The following is a 20442-nucleotide window of genomic DNA, read 5'->3' as shown; positions in this document are numbered from 1 at the left end:
CCACGACAAACTCAAAGAATATGGCTGCCTAAATATGGTTCCCAATCAGAGACAACGATAAACACCTGCCTCTGATTGAGAACCACTCCAGACAGCCATAGACTTTGCTAGATACCCCACTAAACTACAATCCCAATACCAACACCAAAACCCCAAGACAAAACACACCACAATACAAAAACCCCATGCCACACCCTGGCCTGACCCAATACATGAAGATAAACACAAAATACTTCGACCAGGGCGTGACACAAGGACATACTGTAGTTATATCATTCAGCCTACAGTAGTAGACAACATGGGGTGTTCAATGTAGGCCTACATTCCAAGACACCTTTGAAAAAACATGCAGGGTTTGTCATTAACCTGTTTATCAACTTGTTCTTCAGACAAGGACATCACTGAAAATGCTGTTGTATAGGCAAGTCACCACTCAGAAGCAAAATAGATTTATGCAAGAAACCAATTTACAAAATAAGAATAATTCTTATTCCCATATAATTTTTACAGAGAATCAGACAAAAATCTATGCTACCCTCAAAGCATGTCTCAAAATACAACACTGCCCTTTTAAGACATAAAAACATCTACTTGACTCAGATGGCTAGAAATGTACACAGTTTCTGCTTTTGTATGAAGCAATCACTCCATCATTGCTGACCAGAAATGAGCTATAACTGGGCTAATAACTCACTAACTAACAAAGAATATCAACAAATGTGCACACGTGGCAGTACATACGGCTCTCGCTTTGATCTCAAAACAAGCACATATATCTAGTCGCTTGTGCCAGTCGTTGCAATATAATTCTACCCAGAAGTTCCCTGCAAAATATCTTGCATACACTCTCCTACTAAGTCGAAGTTCGTTTTGTTTCATATTTGTTGCATTGAGAGTGGCTAACATTACATTGATACGATCACAATTCCGGCCACAGTACAGGGACATGTTGATTGTGTTAACAAAAGGAGAAAATTCCAAACCTCCCGGGGGCTCTGCATACCTTTCTGGGATGGTTCGAGTAAGGGAGGCGCCCTTATGTCTCCATACGGGTGAATGAGTGTGTGTGTATTTAAGAACAGGGGTTGTTGCACAAGTCCCAAAAAATAAGCATACAGGAGTGAGTCAAAATAGGAAAGCTGGCATAGTTGAACTCTAATTAGGCTACGTTTACTATTTTTCCAAATTGATCTCAACTTGAACATTGGAAATGGAGACTCAGGTCGCAACCGGTTCCATTGCCAACCCTGTTCAATTTCGGGACCAGGACTATGTAGCCCTCCTAGATGCGTGCGTTAAATCCGGTTCGCTGTTCTCTGACTCAACCTTCGCCCCGGACCAGAGCTCAATCGGTATGCCTACCGACCCGGATCCCAAAAAGGAGATCAAGTGGCTGCGACCCAAGGTAGGCTACTGTCCTATCAGTGTATACACAAGCAAGTCGAGATCTACCGCAGTGATTTATTTTTTAAACACGACTTTAAAAAATGAAATATTAAAATAATAAAACTGTTCTGTAGAATTGAGGTTTGTGCAGTACGACAAATACATTATCACAGCATATTGGCTATACGCCTGGCCGGCCAATATTGCTATTCTTAGGCCACATTATATTTCAAAACTCGAGCTTTGATAGCAAAATATTTCAGTTGTAGCACTTGCGAGGCACAGTATAATTTGAAATAATTAGCTTTTTTATTTTACTGGACTGATGCTAACTGCCTCTGATGGTCATGGTGCGTTCAAGACAACTGGGAACAAGAAGGGGAAAAAACGAAGTCAAATCATGATATTAGTGATTTTCAGGTCGGAAAGTCAGAGCTCTAGAAATATTTCCGACTTGGAATTCCCAGTTGGATGACTGTTAAAGATTTTTTTCCCCCCCAAGTCGGATCTTGTTTTATTCCGAGTTCCCAGCTGTATTGAACACACTGAAGTATGAGATTCCCGAGTTGCTTTGAACACACCATTAGTCTCAGCTGAGGGAGGGAGACTGACCAGAGAGAGAGGACACAATCTTCCACCTGATGGCGAAACTCGAATGTTTCAAACCGCGTCTGCCTCATGCACAAATTAATGTTGTCCCTATGACCAGAGAAAGCTACATAATTCCTTGATATTACAATAGACAGGACGAAATGCTAATAATAATAAAAACGCAGGGCTATGGGTAGCCTACACTTGGATACTCATTCATTGCAGCTCCAGTGGAAGTAGGAAGAAGAGCGTTTTGTTTGTAATAGTGCTTTAATAGGGCTCCTGAGTGGCGCAGTGGTCTAAGGCACGGCATCTCAGTGCTAAGAGGTGTCACTACAGTCCCTGGTTCACATATGGCTGTGATTGGGAGTCCAATAGGGCTGTGCACAATTGGCCCAGGTTTGGAAGGGGTAGGTTGTCATTGTAAATAGGAATTTGTTCTTCACTGACTTGCCTAGTTAAATAAAACAGTACTGAATAAAAACTTAGATGTGAACTCACTCAGAATAGCAGCTTGTTGCTGTAGGTTATTCTTTGACAGTCTCTCTCTGGTTATGGTTTTAAAAGTTATGAAATCTCACATAGGCTAGTATCAAATTTTGTGGCCAGGATGACGGAAGCTGTAGGCACAGTGATTTGAGCTACCGGATTGGCCAGTGCCGGCACACTCGATTTAGCCACAGATCTCCCGGTCTGCCAGGTAGGCAGAGTTGGCAGCGCAACGCACGCACGCACGCACGCACGCACGCACGCACGCACGCACGCACGCACGCACGCACGCACGCACGCACGCACGCACGCACACACACACACACACACACACACACACACACACACACACACACACACACACACACACACACACACACACACACACACACACACACACACACACACACACACACACACACACACACACACACACACACACACATAAACACACACACATAAACACACACACATAAACACACACACATAAACACACACACATAAACACACATAAACACACACACATAAACACACATAAACACACACACATAAACACACACACATAAAAACACACACACATAAACACACACACATAAACACACACACACATAAACACACACACACATAAACACACACACACATAAACACACACACACATAAACACACACACACATAAACACACACACACATAAACACACACACACATAAACACACACACACACACACACACATAAACACACACACACACACACACACATAAACACACACACACACACACACACACATAAACACACACACACACACACACACAAAGGAACTCAATCCTTTATCGCTTTTCTACAGGAATGTTTGGTGATCATCTAGGGATGCCTTGAAGATGGACCAGTCGATCGCGATCGACCGATTGGTGACAACTGGGCTACATCAGGGTTCCCCCTCCCAGCTATGCAGTGCTAGGGAAGAAAAAAAAGTGCACCCAGGGGGGGCCCCAGGACAGAGTTTGGGGAACCCTGGTCTACATGATAGTCAGCCATGTGGTCACTCTCAAAAACATACTTCTAAATTGCAATAGTCACATTTCTTAGTCATGCTTATTTTATGGATATCTGTAGCCTATGTTATCATTTTTACATTGACATTATGAATTGAGGTTGATGAGGATATGAGTAGCTCTAGTTGTGTACAATTGGCATCCTTTCGCTCCCTCCTCTCTACATTTTCCTCCTCTGTCTCTGCTGCTAAAGCCACTTTCTACCACTCTAAATTCCAAGCATCTGCCTCTAACCCTAGGAAGCTCTTTGCCACCTTCTCCTCCCTCCTGAATCCTCCTCCCCCCCCCCTCCCTCTCTGCAGATGACTTCGTCAACCATTTTGAAAAGAAGGTCGACGACATCCGATCCTCGTTTGCTAAGTCAAACGACACCGCTGGTTCTGCTCACACTGCCCTACCTGGTGCTCTGACCTCTTTCTCCCCTCTCTCTCCAGATGAAATCTCGCCTCTTGTGACGGCCGGCCGCCCAACAACCTGCCCGCTCGACCCTATCCCCTCCTCTCTTCTCCAGACCATTTCCGGAGACCTTCTCCCTTACCTCACCTCGCTCATCAACTCATCCCTGACCGCTGGCTACGTCCCTTCCGTCTTCAAGAGAGCGAGAGTTGCACCCCTTCTGAAAAAACCTACACTCGATCCCTCCGATGTCAACAACTACAGACCAGTATCCCTTCTTTCTTTTCTCTCCAAAACTCTTGAACGTGCCGTCCTTGGCCAGCTCTCCCGCTATCTCTCTCAGAATGACCTTCTTGATCCAAATCAGTCAGGTTTCAAGACTAGTCATTCAACTGAGACTGCTCTTCTCTGTATCACGGAGGCGCTCCGCACCGCTAAAGCTAACTCTCTCTCCTCTGCTCTCATCCTTCTAGACCTATCGGCTGCCTTCGATACTGTGAACCATCAGATCCTCCTCTCCACCCTCTCCGAGTTGGGCATCTCCGGCGCGGCCCACGCTTGGATTGCGTCCTACCTGACAGGTCGCTCCTACCAGGTGGCGTGGCGAGAATCTGTCTCCTCACCACGCGCTCTCACCACTGGTGTCCCCAGGGCTCTGTTCTAGGCCCTCTCCTATTCTCGCTATACACCAAGTCACTTGGCTCTGTCATAGCCTCACATGGTCTCTCCTATCATTGCTATGCAGACGACACACAATTAATCTTCTCCTTTCCTCCTTCTGATGACCAGGTGGTGAATCGCATCTCTGCATGTCTGGCAGACATATCAGTGTGGATGACGGATCACCACCTCAAGCTGAACCTCGGCAAGACGGAGCTGCTCTTCCTCCCGGGAAGGACTGCCCGTTCCATGATCTCGCCATCACGGTTGACAACTCCATTGTGTCCTCCTCCCAGAGCGCTAAGAACCTTGGCGTGATCCTGGACAACACCCTGTCGTTCTCAACTAACATCAAGGCGGTGGCCCGTTCCTGTAGGTTCATGCTCTACAACATCCGCAGAGTACGACCCTGCCTCACACAGGAAGCGGCGCAGGTCCTAATCCAGGCACTTGTCATCTCCCGTCTGGATTACTGCAACTCGCTGTTGGCTGGGCTCCCTGCCTGTGCCATTAAACCCCTACAACTAATCCAGAACGCCGCAGCCCGTCTGGTGTTCAACCTTCCCAAGTTCTCTCACGTCACCCCGCTCCTCCGCTCTCTCCACTGGCTTCCAGTTGAAGCTCGCATCCGCTACAAGACCATGGTGCTTGCCTACGGAGCTGTGAGGGGAACGGCACCTCAGTACCTCCAGGCTCTGATCAGGCCCTACACCCAAACAAGGGCACTGCGTTCATCCACCTCTGGCCTGCTCGCCTCCCTACCACTGAGGAAGTACAGTTCCCGCTCAGCCCAGTCAAAACTGTTCGCTGCTCTGGCTCCCCAATGGTGGAACACACTCCCTCACGACGCCAGGACAGCGGAGTCAATCACCACCTTCCGGAGACACCTGAAACCCCACCTCTTTAAGGAATACCTAGGATAGGATAAAGTAATCCTTCTCACCCCCCCCCCCTTAAAAGATTTAGATGCACTATTGTAAAGTGGCTGTTCCACTGGAATGTCATAAGGTGAATGCACCAATTTGTAAGTCGCTCTGGATAAGAGCGTCTGCTAAATGACTTAAATGTAAATGTAAATGTAAATACCTAGGATAGGATAAAGTAATCCTTCTCACCCCCTTAAAAGATTTAGATGCACTATTGTAAAGTGGCTGTTCCACTGGATGTCATAAGGTGAATGCACCAATTTGTAAGTCGCTCTGGATAAGAGCGTCTGCTAAATGACTTAAATGTAAATGTAAATGTAATTGGGTGATGCTCCTGGACAGATGTAGGCTACACCGGAGATGACTCACTGTCAGGTGTGGTCTCGTTCTGAGGAAGATAGATTGATCTGCTGGAGCGTATTCAGAGAGAGAAGAGAGCGAATTGACAGAACGGAGAATGTTGAGAGAGAGAGAAAAGAAAGAGAACTTACAGAGTTTGTGCCAAACAGCTGGACAGGAAATCACTAAAAGCAGAAATGACATGGAAAGAGGAGAACAACCGAAGAAGCCATGGAACGTCTGTGATGCAGTTGAAATCAGGGACATTGCTTTGTCATCATCCAGTCAACTGTTATGTGAATGAAACAAAGAGTTACACATTCCCTCAGACAGTGTAAACTGTAGTCTTGAACTCTGCCCTGTGTCTCTCTCTCTCTCTCTCTCTGCAGGAGATCAGTGCCAATGCTGTGTTTGTGGAGGACACAACCTGCACCACCGATATCTGCCAGGGCCAGCTGGGTAAGTGTGTGTGTGCGTGCGTGTGTTTTAAGCATCGTAGGATGGGATATCATTGCAGTAACAGGTAGACACTTATGCTCACTCCAACTCACGGTTTTCATGTAGAACTAGATTGACCTCACCTCTCCAAACCTATTCTCCTGGGAATGGGGTCGAGATGATATCCTGGTTCTACTATCTGTGTGGTTCAGACTCTGGTTAGATATCCTCTAATCACATTGAATAGGTCACCCTTCCACACCACCCCAGGGGCTCCGTTCCAAACACATGGCCCAACAGCATGGGGATCGGGGAGACATTCTGTGCTCTCACCTCCCAGTCCCAACCTCCTGGGGGAATCTGTGGGTCTAAAATGGACCCTGTGGTCACACCCCTTTCTCCCATGAAAAACAATGTGCCTTGTTTACCACCGCTTTTCATGTGATGTCCAGTCTGTTTTTCATTGTTGTGAAATAGGGAGAATTCTCATGTTGCTCTCTTGTTATTGCTTCATTATTTGTCCTCTGGGTTTGTGTAAAGGATCTGGTGGCAATGTGGCATCCCTTGTGTGTGTGTGTGTGTGTGTGTGTGTGTGTGTGTGTGTGTGTGTGTGTGTGTGTGTGTGTGTGTGTGTGTGTGTGTGTGTGTGTGTGTGTGTGTGTGTGTGTGTGTGTGTGTGTGTGTGTGTGTGTGTGTGTGTGTGCATCAGACATCAACACCTCTTTCTTTCCTCTACACGGACACAAAGAGCAGCTGTTGACTGTTAGAGAGGAATGTGCCTGTGTGTGTACAGGCATGTTTTTGTGCGCTTGTGCATGTGTGTGTGTTTGTGAGGGAGAGAGTGTGTGAGTGTGGGAACTCTGCAGTGTTAGAACTTCCTCAAGCGTCAGGAAATGATTTGAAATGGGGAAAAAAACACAAAAAAAACATGTAGAATCAATTGAAATCAAATCTAATTCATACGGCTAGTTATCATGCCTTTGGCCTGTCTCTTTGTTTTTCTAATAGGTGACTGTTGGCTTCTGGCTGCCCTGTCCTGCCTTACCATGCACCCCAATCTCTTTGTCAAAGTGGTACCACCTAATCAGAGCCTGACAGAATCCTATGCTGGCATCTTCCACTTCACGGTAATGCGTGGGGAGGGTTCATGAGCTTGCAGTGTACATGTGTTCTGCATACTCACTTTTTTGTCGTTACAACGAGAATGTCCATTACAATCGTATTAGTGCAGCATGCCATGTAAAAGAGTGAGAGTAGCAAACGCAGGCCTGAAAAGTAGTAGTGTCAAGTTTTAATGTCACATGCACAAGTACAGTGAAATGCCTTTCTTCCAAACTCAAAACCTAACAATGGGGCGGCAAGGTAGCCTAGTGGTTAGAGTGTTGGACTAGTAACCGGAAGGTTGCAAGTTCAAACCCCTGAGCTGACAAGGTACAAAACTGTTGTTCTGCCCCTGAACAAGGCCATTAACCCACCATCTTTGAAAATAAGAATTTGTTCTTAACTGACTTGCCTAGTTAAATAAAAGGTACATAAAAAAAACAATGCAGTAATCAATAGCAAATGTACTAATAGAAAAAAAACACACACAAGAAATGAGAATAATATGAAATACACAATAATATGAAAAACACAATAAAGTAAGTAGGTAAGCATGCTATACAGTGGGGCAAAAAAGTATTTAGTCAACCACCAATTGTGCAAGTTCTCCCACTTAAAAAGATGAGAGAGGCCTGTCATTTTCATCATAGGTACACTTCAACTATGACAGACAAAATTAGAAGAAGAAAAACCAGAAAATCACATTGTTGGATTTTTAATGAATTTATTTGCAAATTATGGTGGAAAATAAGTATTTGGTCAATAGCAAAAGTGTATCTCAATACTTTGTTATTATACCCTTTGTTGGCAATGACAGAGGTCAAACGTTTTCTGTAAGTCTTCACAAGGTTTTCACACACTGTTGCTGGTATTTTGGCCCATTCCTCCTTGCAGATCTCCTCTAGTGCAGGGATACTGGAGTGATGGAGGTAGATATGTAATAGGGGGTAAGGGGACTAGGCAACAGGATATAAGATAAACAGAGTAGCAGCAGCTTGTATGTGAGTGGAGTCAGTATAAATGTATGTGTGAGTGTGCAAATGATGGAGTGAGTGTTTGTGTGTGCGTTGGAGTGACAGTGTGTGTGAGTGCGTTGGAGTGACAGTGTGTGTGAGTGCGTAGGGAGCCCTGTGAGTGTACACAGAGACAGAGCAAATATACAAAGATACAAGGTAAACTCGGTCCATGTAGCTATTTCTCAGTGGTAAGGTGGAAATAAAGAGTTATTACGGGAACAAAGGAAATGAGAGGATATAGGTGTGTGTTAGTGTGTGTTATGGGACCAGGTGGGGCAACCACTCCATTTAGTATGATATGTTACATTTCATGTGGTATATATAATAATTTGTGGTTGTCCATCACCCATTTTGTATGATATGTTACGAATTACAATTTGTATTATATGTTACAAATAAGCAAAATGTTCAACATGTTACAAAGTTGAAAAATGTATGATATGTTAAGGATTCTAGCGAGGTGCCTAGCGTTAGCCATCTGGCTAATATTAGCTAGGTTTTGTGTTAGGTGTTAGGGTTAAGTTTAGGAGTTAGTTTTAAGGGCTAGGGGAAGAGTTAGCTAAAAGGGTTAAGGTTAGGGGAAAGGGTTAGCTAACATGCTAAGTAGATGCAAAGGAGCTAAAAAAGTAGTAAGTAGTTGAAAAGTTGCTAAAATGCTAATGTTGGTCGTGATGAGATTTGAACTCGCAACCTTTGGGTTGCTAGATGTTTACATTTACATTTACATTTAAGTCATTTAGCAGACGCTCTTATCCAGAGCGACTTACAAATTGGTGCATTCACCTTATGACATCCAGTGGAACAGCCACTTTACAATAGTGCATCTAAATCTTTTAAGGGGGGGGTGAGGTGAGGAGGATTACTTTATCCTATCCTAGGTATTCCTTAAAGAGGTGGGGTTTCAGGTGTCTCCGGAAGGTGGTGATTGACTCCGCTGTCCTGGCGTCGTGAGGGAGTTTGTTCCACCATTGGGGGGCCAGAGCAGCGAACAGTTTTGACTGGGCTGAGCGGGAACTGTACTTCCTCAGTGGTAGGGAGGCGAGCAGGCCAGAGGTGGATGAACGCAGTGCCCTTGTTTGGGTGTAGGGCCTGATCAGAGCCTGGAGGTACTGAGGTGCCGTTCCCCTCACAGCTCCGTAGGCAAGCACCATGGTCTTGTAGCAGATGCGAGCTTCAACTGGAAGCCAGTGGAGAGAGCGGAGGAGCGGGGTGACGTGAGAGAACTTGGGAAGGTTGAACACCAGACGGGCTGCGGCGTTCTGGATTAGTTGTAGGGGTTTAATGGCACAGGCAGGGAGCCCAGCCAACAGCGAGTTGCAGTAATCCAGACGGGAGATGACAAGTGCCTGGATTAGGACCTGCGCCGCTTCCTGTGTGAGGCAGGGTCGTACTCTGCGGATGTTGTAGAGCATGAACCTACAGGAACGGGCCACCGCCTTGATGTTAGTTGAGAACGACAGGGTGTTGTCCAGGATCACGCCAAGGTTCTTAGCGCTCTGGGAGGAGGACACAATGGAGTTGTCAACCGTGATGGCGAGATCATGGAACGGGCAGTCCTTCCCGGGAGGAAGAGCAGCTCCGTCTTGCCGAGGTTCAGCTTGAGGTGGTGATCCGTCATCCACACTGATATGTCTGCCAGACATGCAGAGATGCGATTCGCCACCTGGTCATCAGAAGGGGGAAAGGAGAAGATTAATTGTGTGTTGTCTGCATAGCAATGATAGGAGAGACCATGTGAGTTTATGACAGAGCCAAGTGACTTGGTGTATAGCGAGAATAGGAGAGGGCCTAGAACAGAGCCCTGGGGGACACCAGTGGTGAGAGCGCGTGGTGAGGAGACAGATTCTCGCCACGCCACCTGGTAGGAGCGACCTGTCAGGTAGGACGCAATCCAAGCGTGGGCCGCGCCGGAGATGCCCAACTCGGAGAGGGTGGAGAGGAGGATCTGATGGTTCACAGTATCGAAGGCAGCCGATAGGTCTAGAAGGATGAGAGCAGAGGAGAGAGAGTTAGCTTTAGCAGTGCGGAGCGCCTCCGTGATACAGAGAAGAGCAGTCTCAGTTGAATGACTAGTCTTGAAACCTGACTGATTTGGATCAAGAAGGTCATTCTGAGAGAGATAGCGGGAGAGCTGGCCAAGGACGGCACGTTCAAGAGTTTTGGAGAGAAAAGAAAGAAGGGATACTGGTCTGTAGTTGTTGACATCGGAGGGATCGAGTGTAGGTTTTTTCAGAAGGGGTGCAACTCTCGCTCTCTTGAAGACGGAAGGGACGTAGCCAGCGGTCAGGGATGAGTTGATGAGCGAGGTGAGGTAAGGGAGAAGGTCTCCGGAAATGGTCTGGAGAAGAGAGGAGGGGATAGGGTCAAGCGGGCAGGTTGTTGGGCGGCTGGCCGTCACAAGACGCAAGATTTCATCTGGAGAGAGAGGGGAGAAAGAGGTCAGAGCACAGGGTAGGGCAGTGTGAGCAGAACCAGCGGTGTCGTTTGACTTAGCAAACGAGGATCGGATGTCGTCGACCTTCTTTTCAAAATGGTTGACGAAGTCATCTGCAGAGAGGGAGGAGGGGGAGATGTTTTTGCTGTGCACCCACCCTCCTTTTGTTTTTGCTTTTAGTAACCATCTGTCTTATGTAACCACATGAAACGTGACATATCATACTAAGTGGAGTGGTTCGGGTTTACGTACAGAATAATACAAAACGCTTTGAGACCAAGTTGGGTGGTGTAACTAATATTCCTCTCCAGCCATTACCACGTGCCCGTCCTCCCCAATGAAGGTGCCATGAACCCCCTGTGATATGGAGATATATGTGAAGTTTGAAAGGGTTGTTTTAGTAAAATATTTGACCTGTTTGGGCTACTTGCGGTCATTTTGCAGTCTACAAATAATTTGTTATTATGTTCCGGCACCCTGACCATCCACTCAAGAACAAATGGGCCTGTGGCAAAATCTAGTTGATGATCCCTGCCCTAGATTAACTTTGCTTGTGCTAGTCTGCTTGTACTGCTGTATAATTACCCTACTAGATTTATGACCCCCCACACACACCTTTCATCCCCCCTTCCCATCACTAAGAGGGAGATCTCTAATTACACCCCCCTACACATTCACACATTTTCATACACACACCTCTAACCCATTCTCTATCTCGTCTCTGCAAACTTGCCCCTGGCGTCATTATCATTTAATTGGTCTCTGGACCAATTGTGTCAATTTAAAGGGATTGATTACTAAAACTGTCAGGATTTGGCCAGGGTTGTTCCGGTTTTTGGTCACTAGATGCCCCCATTGTGCCTTTTGACCTTTTGTTTTCCCTTGATCCCCATTATTATTTGCACCTGTGCCTCGTTTCCCCTGATTGTATTTAAACCCTTTGTTTTACTCAGTTCTTTGCTCTGTGTTTGTATGTTAGCACCCAGCCCTAGTACTCTGTGAGCGCTTGTTGATCCCGGTGGACTCTCTTGTGGAGTTCTGTTTTTTGTTCTTGTTTGTTTATTTTTGAGTATCTTTTGAGGCTTTTTGTGCTGTGCCTTCCACCTTGTGGATTTGCCTTTTTGTCTTGGAGGATTGCCTTTGTTCTTGTGGAATTCCTTTTGAGGTTGTGGAGTTACATGTTTTCCAGAAGAACTTCACTTTTTACTTCATTAAATACACCGTCTCAAGTACTGCTGTGTCTGCCTCATCTTCTGGGTTCTGCTGACTATTCGTGGCTCAGTTGGTTTAGTGACTGTTTCTCACTCCGGAGACCCGGGTTCGTAACCGGGTCCTGACAAAAACATTGTCTCATGAAATAACATCTGTGAAAAGACATGCAATGGAAACATTAAAACATAGAGGTCATGAGTTATGACTCTGTAATTGCTTTAATATTTTCTAATGTCCTCTCAGTGAAGTATGTGTGGCATGACTTAACATGTTTGTTGGAAGGAAGGGGGATAAATATGAGTGGACTTAGATAACTGGAGGGGTTATGTTGGGAGTGTAGTCCAGACTTGTAGGTAGCTACTACCCTGGGATACACACACACACACACACACACACACACACACACACACACACACACACACACACACACACACACACACACACACACACACACACACACACACACACACACACACGCGCGCTTATGGGCAAGCAATTAGAGAACATCACCAAGTCATAACTCATGACCTCCAGGATGTTTAAATGCAGGCCTGTACTTGCCCACTGTTACGCAACACATTAAATGTAGATTTCTCTCTCCTTCTCCCTCCCTCTCTCCCTACATCCCCCTCATCCCTTCTCCCTCCCTTACTGTCCACCCTCTTTATGCCTCCCTCTCCCTCGCTACCTCCCTCTTCCTGTGTAGTTCTGGCAGTATGGTGAGTGGGTGGAGGTGGTAGTGGATGACAGGCTGCCTGTACGCGGAGGCCGCCTGCTCTTCAGCTACTCCTGTACCCGCAACGAGTACTGGAGCGCCCTGGTGGAGAAAGCCTATGCCAAGTGAGTCAACCGGGGTGTGTGTGTGTGCGCGTGTGTAATATGCTATATGGTTGTAGTGTTTGTGTGTGCCTGACAATGCTCTTATGAGGTTTCAGCCTCATTTGAATATGTTTATCATAAGTCACTATAAATAAGAGCATCTGCTAAATCGCAGAAAATGTCAATCTAGAAAATGTCCCCTTTATCTCCCTCATTCCTCTCCCCCACCACTCTATCCCCTCCCCCTTTCTCTCCACACACCTTTTTCTCCTGCTCCCTCTACCCCTATATCGGAGCAGGCTGATCGGGTCATATGGCAGTCTGAAGGGGGGTAATATCTCTGAGGCGATGGAGGACTTCACAGGGGGCATAGCCTACTCCCTCCCTGTATCCTCACGCACCCCCAGGATCATGTGGAAAGCCCTCTCTGATGCCCTGTCCCGTGGCAGCCTGCTCAGCTGCTTCATACAGGTACAGCACAAACAAGCAAGCAACAACGCACACACACACACACACACACACACACACACACACACACACACACACACACACACACACACACACACACACACACACACACACACACACAGAATGCTGTACCAACAAAGCTACACACCTTTCTGACACCCACACCGCTCCTTCGTCAATAGCTACTGTGATTGCAAGTGTGACTTTCACTGTGTACATGCTGTGTATCTCCACAGGCTAGTAACTATCTTGAGATAGGCACCGTGACTGCAGAGGGACTGGTGAAGGGCCATGCCTACGCCATCACAGACACTGACACGGTATGTATCATACTGTGCTTCCCTGAACTAAAGTCATTGAGAAAATAATCCACTTTCCCATTTTGCTAACATAATTGTTTGTGTGCGTGTGTGTGTGTGGTTCAGGTGAAGAAGTCGGCTGGTGAGGCCTTGTTACTGAGGCTGAGGAACCCCTGGGGCTTTGTGGAGTACTCTGGACCCTGGAGTGACAAGTGAGGAAGTGTGTGTGTGTGCGTTTGTGTGCGTGTGTGTGTGTGTGTGTTTCATTTTGTCACTACACAGTGATCCCGTGCTCATTTTCCTGTGTGTGTGTGTAATTGCAGGAGTAAAGACTGGGATGATGTGAATGCTGCTGAAAAGAAAAGGATTGAGCTGAAAAATAGTGAGGACGGAGAGTTCTGGTAGGTTCTGGCATTACAAAAACACATAGACACAAACCCACATAGACACAAACCCACATAGACACAAACCCACATAGACACAAACCCACATGGACACAAACCCACATAGACACAAACCCACATGGACACAAACACACGTAGACGCAAACATCGACCAGTCTCACCTTATGTCTGCTGTACTTTATTTCTGTTGATACACACACACGTGTAAATACAATGTAATGTACAATAACTGACACCAAAAATGCATAGATGATGTAATGAATGATAGATGACTCCAAATGAAACACTGTGTACCATGTTGGACTATGACTGGTTTTTCGTGTCTCAAAACTCTGTTTGAGTGGTCCACAATGTGGTCTTTTAAAATCTGCATTTTGCATTGTATCATTGTGGAATGACACTTTAATAAATGTCTCCAACTCTAAAGTGCAATCTAGTTTCATACAATACAACAACAGCACACGAACACATTCCAACAGTGCGCGTCCCTCTCTGTGTGTCAGGATCAGTGCGGAGGACTTCAGCAAGCTGTTTGGCACAGTGGAGCTGTGCAGTGTGGACCCTGACCCCATAGTGGACGAGGACGCACCCACCGACCCCGACTCCCCTGCCGCCCCCATCTCTTCCTGGACCCTCAGCTCCCATAAAGGCTCCTGGGTATCAGGCTCCACTGCAGGGGGAAGTTGTACTTACCCTCGTGAGTGTGTGTGTGTGTGTGTGTGTGTGTGTGTGTGTGTGTGTGTGTGTGTGTGTGTGTGTGTGTGTGTGTGTGTGTGTGTGTGTGTGTGTGTGTGTGTGTGTGTGTGTGTGTGTGTGTGTGTGTGTAGAACGTTTGTAATTTAATCTACTTTTCATTTACTACCTTCCTTGTCATTTACTACCATCAATCCCTCCTCTATTGTAGGATCCTTCTGGAAGAATCCCCAGTTCCAGCTTGTCCTTGCCGAGCATGATGACGATCATGCGATGACTCCGGAGGAGAAGAAGTTGGCCGAGAATCAGAAGGAGAAAGCGAAGCAGTGCACCGTGTTGGTGGAACTACTGCAGAAAAACCGGAGAAAGAAGGACAAAGTCAACTTCCTCCACATCGCCTTCCACATCTACAGGGTGAGAGAGGAAGGGAGAGCGAGGGAGAGAACATGCGTTGTCCCCGTGTGTGCTGTGAATCTGAATGTTCTACATGTTCAGTTAGTCTGACGTTTTTCCTGTCTCCGCAGGTTCCTCCAAAGGTGAGTATCATGTTGGGAAGAAATTGGGGGAAAAACGACATATTTTCATTTGTTAGATAATGTCACTTTTAATCTAACAACCATGTCTGCTGCCCCCCTCTCTCTCCAACCACTACCTCCATCTCTCCCTCCTTTCTATATCTGCCTTCTTCCTCTCTCTCCTCTCCTATCTTCCCCTCTCCTCTCCTCCCCGCTCCCCCTCTTGTAGCTCCAGGGCCTGTGTCTGGACCAGAGCTTCTTCTCTTCCCAGCAGCCTGTGGGGAGTTCTGGGAAGTACCAGCCCCTGAGGTATTGTACCTCCATGCAAATACTGTGTCACATGTTCATGAAAACAGTCTACAAAGTTGTATCTCATCTCTTCTTCTTGTCATTTGTCGCCGTAGGGCTGTGTGGAGGGAGGTGAGGCTGGACCCGGGAAACTATGTGATTCTGGCTTCCACCTACAGTCCCAACCAGCCTGCGGAATTCTTCCTCCGCGTCTATTCCAAGACTGGCAACAATCTGGGGTACAGAAGGGGATGGGTGGGGGCGGGTGATGATGATGCTGCCGATGATGACAGTTCAGTGACAATCTCATATTACGTTGAGACTGATGGAGCTCCTCCTTGTATTCCAGGACCAAAGATTTCACCTGCTCCACTGGCTTCATCATGGTGCGTTGGACCTTATGGAGCATACTTCTACTGCACTACCGCTCTCCAGTTCAGCAAGCCAAATGTCACTGTGTGTGTGTGTGTGTGTGTGTGTGTGTGTGTGTGTGTGTGTGTGTGTGTGCGTGTGCGTGCGTGTGCGTGTGTCCGTGTCCTTCACAGGTAATGTCAATGCCACCAGTGTTGCCAGAGGATCGCAAGAGAGTACAGAAGACCTTTGATGAGATGGCGGGACCTGTAGGAACTCTCTCTTCTCAAATTATAACTCAATCATAGAAGAGAATTATCTCCCTTAGACAGTCTTAAACTCCTGTTCTCTCTCCCTGGCAGGACAACAAGCTGAATGCTAAGGAGTTCATGAAGCTGGTTAACTCAGGTTCGGTCCTTCATGAGCTCAGGTTTTCATTTCTAAGGTTAATTTCTAAGGTTAATTTAGTCAAACCGTGTCGCTGAACTCCCTAAACTGCTGTGATGAAGGGTACCACCATTTGTACGTTGGTCCTATTGTGGGGAATATTCTTACAATGCAGTACCAGTAACAGCCAGTAGGTGGGAGCAGAGTGGCAAGGTTTCCTCCATCAGGTCGACAAACTTTTTGGGCTAAACAGAGATGACTTCTCTAGGCATAACCTCATAGCTAATATAGCATTAAAATCATCTGCCACTTTCACTCCTCCCCTCTCCCCCTCTCTCAGTTTTGGAGAAAGACTACCAGCTGCCACTGGAGACATGCAGACAGCTCATCTTTGGAGAGGATGTATCCTTTCATTTGGCCAGTTGTCACAACCTTACCCCATACATCTCACTGCCTTTGTTCTTCTTGCCAGGGCCCGTATCCACAAAGCATCTAAGAGCAGGAGTGCTGATCTAGGATTTGTCCATTTAATCTTATTCATTGTGATCTAAACTGATCCTCGATCAGCACTCATACTCTGATATGCTTTGTGGATACGGGCCCTGGTACTTTTGAGCACCTCGGTCTGTGTCTGAGAGCTATCCCTAACCCACCTGTCAGACTGGGGGGCGTAGTAGTCTGACCCGAGAGCAGACAGAGCCTGTGCTGGCCTCTCTTCGCAGTCTGCAGGTACGACTGTGCTAGAGGGACAAGCCCCAAGGTGTTAAGCAATAAAGCCAGAGGGGTTGTGGTATATTGGCCATTATATACTGCCAATCAACCCTGAATGCTGATTGGCTGAACGCTTTGGTATATCAGACCGTATACCATGGGTATGACAAAACATACATTTTTACTGCTCTAATTACGTTGGCAACCAGTTTATAAGGGCTGTTCTTATGCACATTGTGAAGCGGAGTGCCTGGATACAGCCCTTAGTCGTGGTATATTGGCCTTATACCACAAACCCCAGAGGTGCCTTATTGCTTTTATAAACTGGTTACCAACATAAATGGTATTTTTGCTTCATACCCATTTTATATTGTCTGATATACACACAGCTGAAATGCTGTTTTGGCCAATCAGTATCCAGGACACAAAATACCTGGTTTATAATTAGTAATATTACTTAGCTACAGTTACTCAACCATCTGTCATTGACCTCTCACGCTCTCTCTCTTTCAGTCCATCTTCTTCAAGTTTGATCAGGACTCTTCAGGGACCATGAGCCCCTTTGAGCTTAGTCTGGCCCTCCAGGCTGCAGGTACACACTCACTCACTCACTCACTCACTCACTCACTCACTCACTCACTCACTCACTCACTCACTCACTCACTCACCATATGGTGTGTTACATTTGACCCTCCACTCCACTCTTGAATGGATAATAACCCATTTCTCTCTCCTCCGTTCTCGCTCCTGCTAGGGTTGCAGTGTGATGGCCAGGTCATACAGGTGCTGTGGGAGAGGTTTGGCTCTGGGGAGCCGAATCTGCCTTTCCATGGCTTTGTGGCCTGTGTCACCAGGCTGCGCAAGCTATTCGGTATGTCAACACACGAGCAACGCACACAGCGAGGCGAGTTATGTTTTGTTGTCCGGTTATGATGTTCTGCCGTAATATTGTGTGTGTTTGTGTCCCCTCTCCCCAGCCCTGTATAAATCAGAGAGCAACCCAGAGGTCAAAGATGTGGGAATCAATGCCGTGAGTCGTCCTTGACTATGAAATCAACCAAAACCCTGGCCCTAACCCTAACTTCACGTCCACATCCGGGTTCAACCATATCCTTACCCTCAACCCTAACTCAATGTCCACATCCCGGTTCAACCCTAACCTCACCCACAACCCTAGCATAATGTCCACATTCCTGTTCAACCCTTACCCTAGCCATAACCCTATCTTGACAGTAACCATGACCCTAAACATGAATCATAACCTGACCCTACCCCGTCCTGTGCCAGACCATATCCTCAAGCCTAACTTATACCTTGTCCCTGACCCTAACCTTTATATATGCTATACCTTTACTAATGCCCTCTAACCCTGCCTGACTGGTTGCTCCTCTCTTTGCTGTTTTTTTTTTACAGTGGCTGCTCCGACTCCTGACCGTGTGAGTGTGCTCTGCAAACGGGGTCTCCACGTGGGCACTGCAGGGGCATTCTGTCTGACCAGGAGCATATGATAACATCATGCTTCTGTCGGCGTCCTCGTCCACACACACACACACACACACACACACACACACACACACACACACACACACACACACACACACACACACACACACACACACACACACACACACACACACACACACACACACACTCCCTGAACTTTGTCACCATACTATACACCACTGCCATATTGTCCTATAGTGCTTTACATTCATTTACATGGATAGTACCTCTGGAGTTAGTGTCACTACTAATGTATTTGATGTGTACACAGATATGAATCTGTAAATGTTCATTTGTTTCAGCTATTTCCGCAAAGTAATTGAGTCAAGTATTTTCAGTTTTACAGCCAAGTATTTCTTAAAACTCCAATAATGAGGTGGTATTGCCCAACAGCTGAAATAGTGAAAATGTATTTGAAGCTCTGGAAATTAAAATGAAAAACGCAATAATGAAATGTATCTGAAAATAAATCTTTGCAAACATGAATCTGCTTTGATAATGTAAAACTATTCCTGTGTTTATAAATACAGCCCAGCACACACACACACGGTGAGTACGGCCTGCCCCGGTGAGGGATTGAAGGTGAGGTCTCAGCCGCGCTGCACTCACCGTCTCTATTCTTATCATACTGACGCCACGTACAGCATCAACACGCACTCGCCGCCTCCTCCACTACGTCCCCTCGCTCCCTCCCTCCTTTGCTCCATTCCTCCCTCCCTCGCGCTCTCTCTAGTAACTCTGTCTCACACTCTGCCTCCTTCTCCCTCTGGTTACCCTCCGTGCTCTGTCACACACAAACATTTATGCTCTTGTCCTTTCTCCCGATTCTCCTATAAATAGAAGCGTTGCTCACACACAGCTTCTTCCTGTTCGTTCTTTATGCGACTACAGACAGGTTGCCCGTGGCAACAGTCCATCCACCTCGGGACAGAAAGGGAGCGTAGTAGACAGATGTGTAATGTGACTCTATTTCTCCACCTTTTTGTCTCTCGGTCTCTCTGGATTATGGTTCAGCTGACTGAGTTCTGTATGAGGTGAGTTATTGCGACAGCTGTGGTCTAGCCGAGGGTGGAAAAATAGACATCACTGGGCCCAGGAGACATAATACACATGTACCAGGATGGGGCCCTCCTCTCGGTGTCTCTCTTTCCGCTAAAAAACAAACACACCACAAACACCCTAGGGGCTGTATCAGCTCAACCCAGCAAGATATCATTACATGTATTGCCCTGTATTGAGTCATCTGAAATTCAACAGCTGAATTTGAACCAAATTTGAACTGCCTTTTACCCCTACCAAATGTATCCATCTTCTCCTTTCATCTCCCCCCCACCCTCCTTTCCATATTTTTCTACAATTCCTAAAATGGCCCACTAAGCCCCCCATCACCTGCTCTATGCATCCACCCCCCAACCCACCGGTGAGGTACTGACTGTGATGCTAAAGGCTAGATTAGTAGTTCCTACATGTAGGCCTATAGACAGTGGTGTAAAGTACTTAAGTAAAAATACTTGAAAGTGCTACTTAAGCTGTTTTTTGAGGTATCTGTGCTTTACTATTTATATTTGACAACTTTGACTTTTTCTCCACTACATTCCTAAAGAATATACTGTACTTTTTAGTGCATACATTTTCCCTGACACACAAAAGTACTCGTTACATTTCGAATGCTTAGCAGGACAGGGAAACGGTCTAATTCACACACATCAAGACAACATCCCTGGTCATCCCTACTACTTGTTATCTGTCAGACTCACTAAACACAAATGCTTCGTTTGTAAATTATTTGTGTCTTGGAGTGTGCCCCTGGCTATCCGTAAATAAAACATGAAAAAATAAAATCGTGCCATCTGTTTTGCTTAATATAAGGAATGTGAAATGATTGGTACTTGATACTTAAGTATATTTTAGCAATTACATTTACTTTTGATACTAAAGTATATTTTAACACAGAACGTTTTAGTA

General features: G+C 46.3%; 1 protein-coding gene across 1 annotated transcript; it reads left to right on the top strand.

Moving 5' to 3' along the window:
* Positions 1-1020: 1020 nt before the first annotated feature.
* Positions 1021-18963, top strand: LOC118386129 (calpain-8-like). Its single transcript, XM_052525818.1, has 21 exons — positions 1021-1405; positions 6228-6297; positions 7285-7403; positions 12746-12879; positions 13158-13329; positions 13563-13646; positions 13752-13837; positions 13949-14026; positions 14533-14726; positions 14934-15136; positions 15467-15546; positions 15642-15764; positions 15875-15911; positions 16071-16145; positions 16239-16284; positions 16604-16665; positions 16924-16992; positions 17488-17566; positions 17729-17845; positions 17952-18004; positions 18388-18963. The coding sequence occupies exons 1-21, from the start codon at positions 1211-1213 to the stop codon at positions 18412-18414; spliced, it is 2103 nt and encodes a 700-aa protein (XP_052381778.1). The 5' UTR covers positions 1021-1210; the 3' UTR covers positions 18415-18963.
* The last annotated feature ends 1479 nt before the right edge of the window (positions 18964-20442 follow it).

This window comes from Oncorhynchus keta, chromosome 1, assembly GCF_023373465.1.
Source record: "Oncorhynchus keta strain PuntledgeMale-10-30-2019 chromosome 1, Oket_V2, whole genome shotgun sequence".
Lineage (NCBI taxonomy): Eukaryota > Metazoa > Chordata > Actinopteri > Salmoniformes > Salmonidae > Oncorhynchus > Oncorhynchus keta.
The sequence above is the reverse complement of the archived record's forward strand: the minus strand, read 5'-3'. Positions and strand labels throughout refer to the sequence as shown.

What these genes read in the sequence shown, in the direction of transcription:
- LOC118386129 (XM_052525818.1), top strand. Translation starts at nt 1,211, where the DNA reads ATGGAGACTCAGGTCGCAACCGGTTCCATTGCCAACCCTGTTCAATTT. An exon ending in CCATCACAGACACTGACACG is followed by an intron (nt 13,647 to 13,751) that starts GTATGTATCATA and finishes TGTGTGGTTCAG; the next exon opens with GTGAAGAAGTCGGCTGGTGA. An exon ending in AGTGAGGACGGAGAGTTCTG is followed by an intron (nt 14,027 to 14,532) that starts GTAGGTTCTGGC and finishes TCTGTGTGTCAG; the next exon opens with GATCAGTGCGGAGGACTTCA.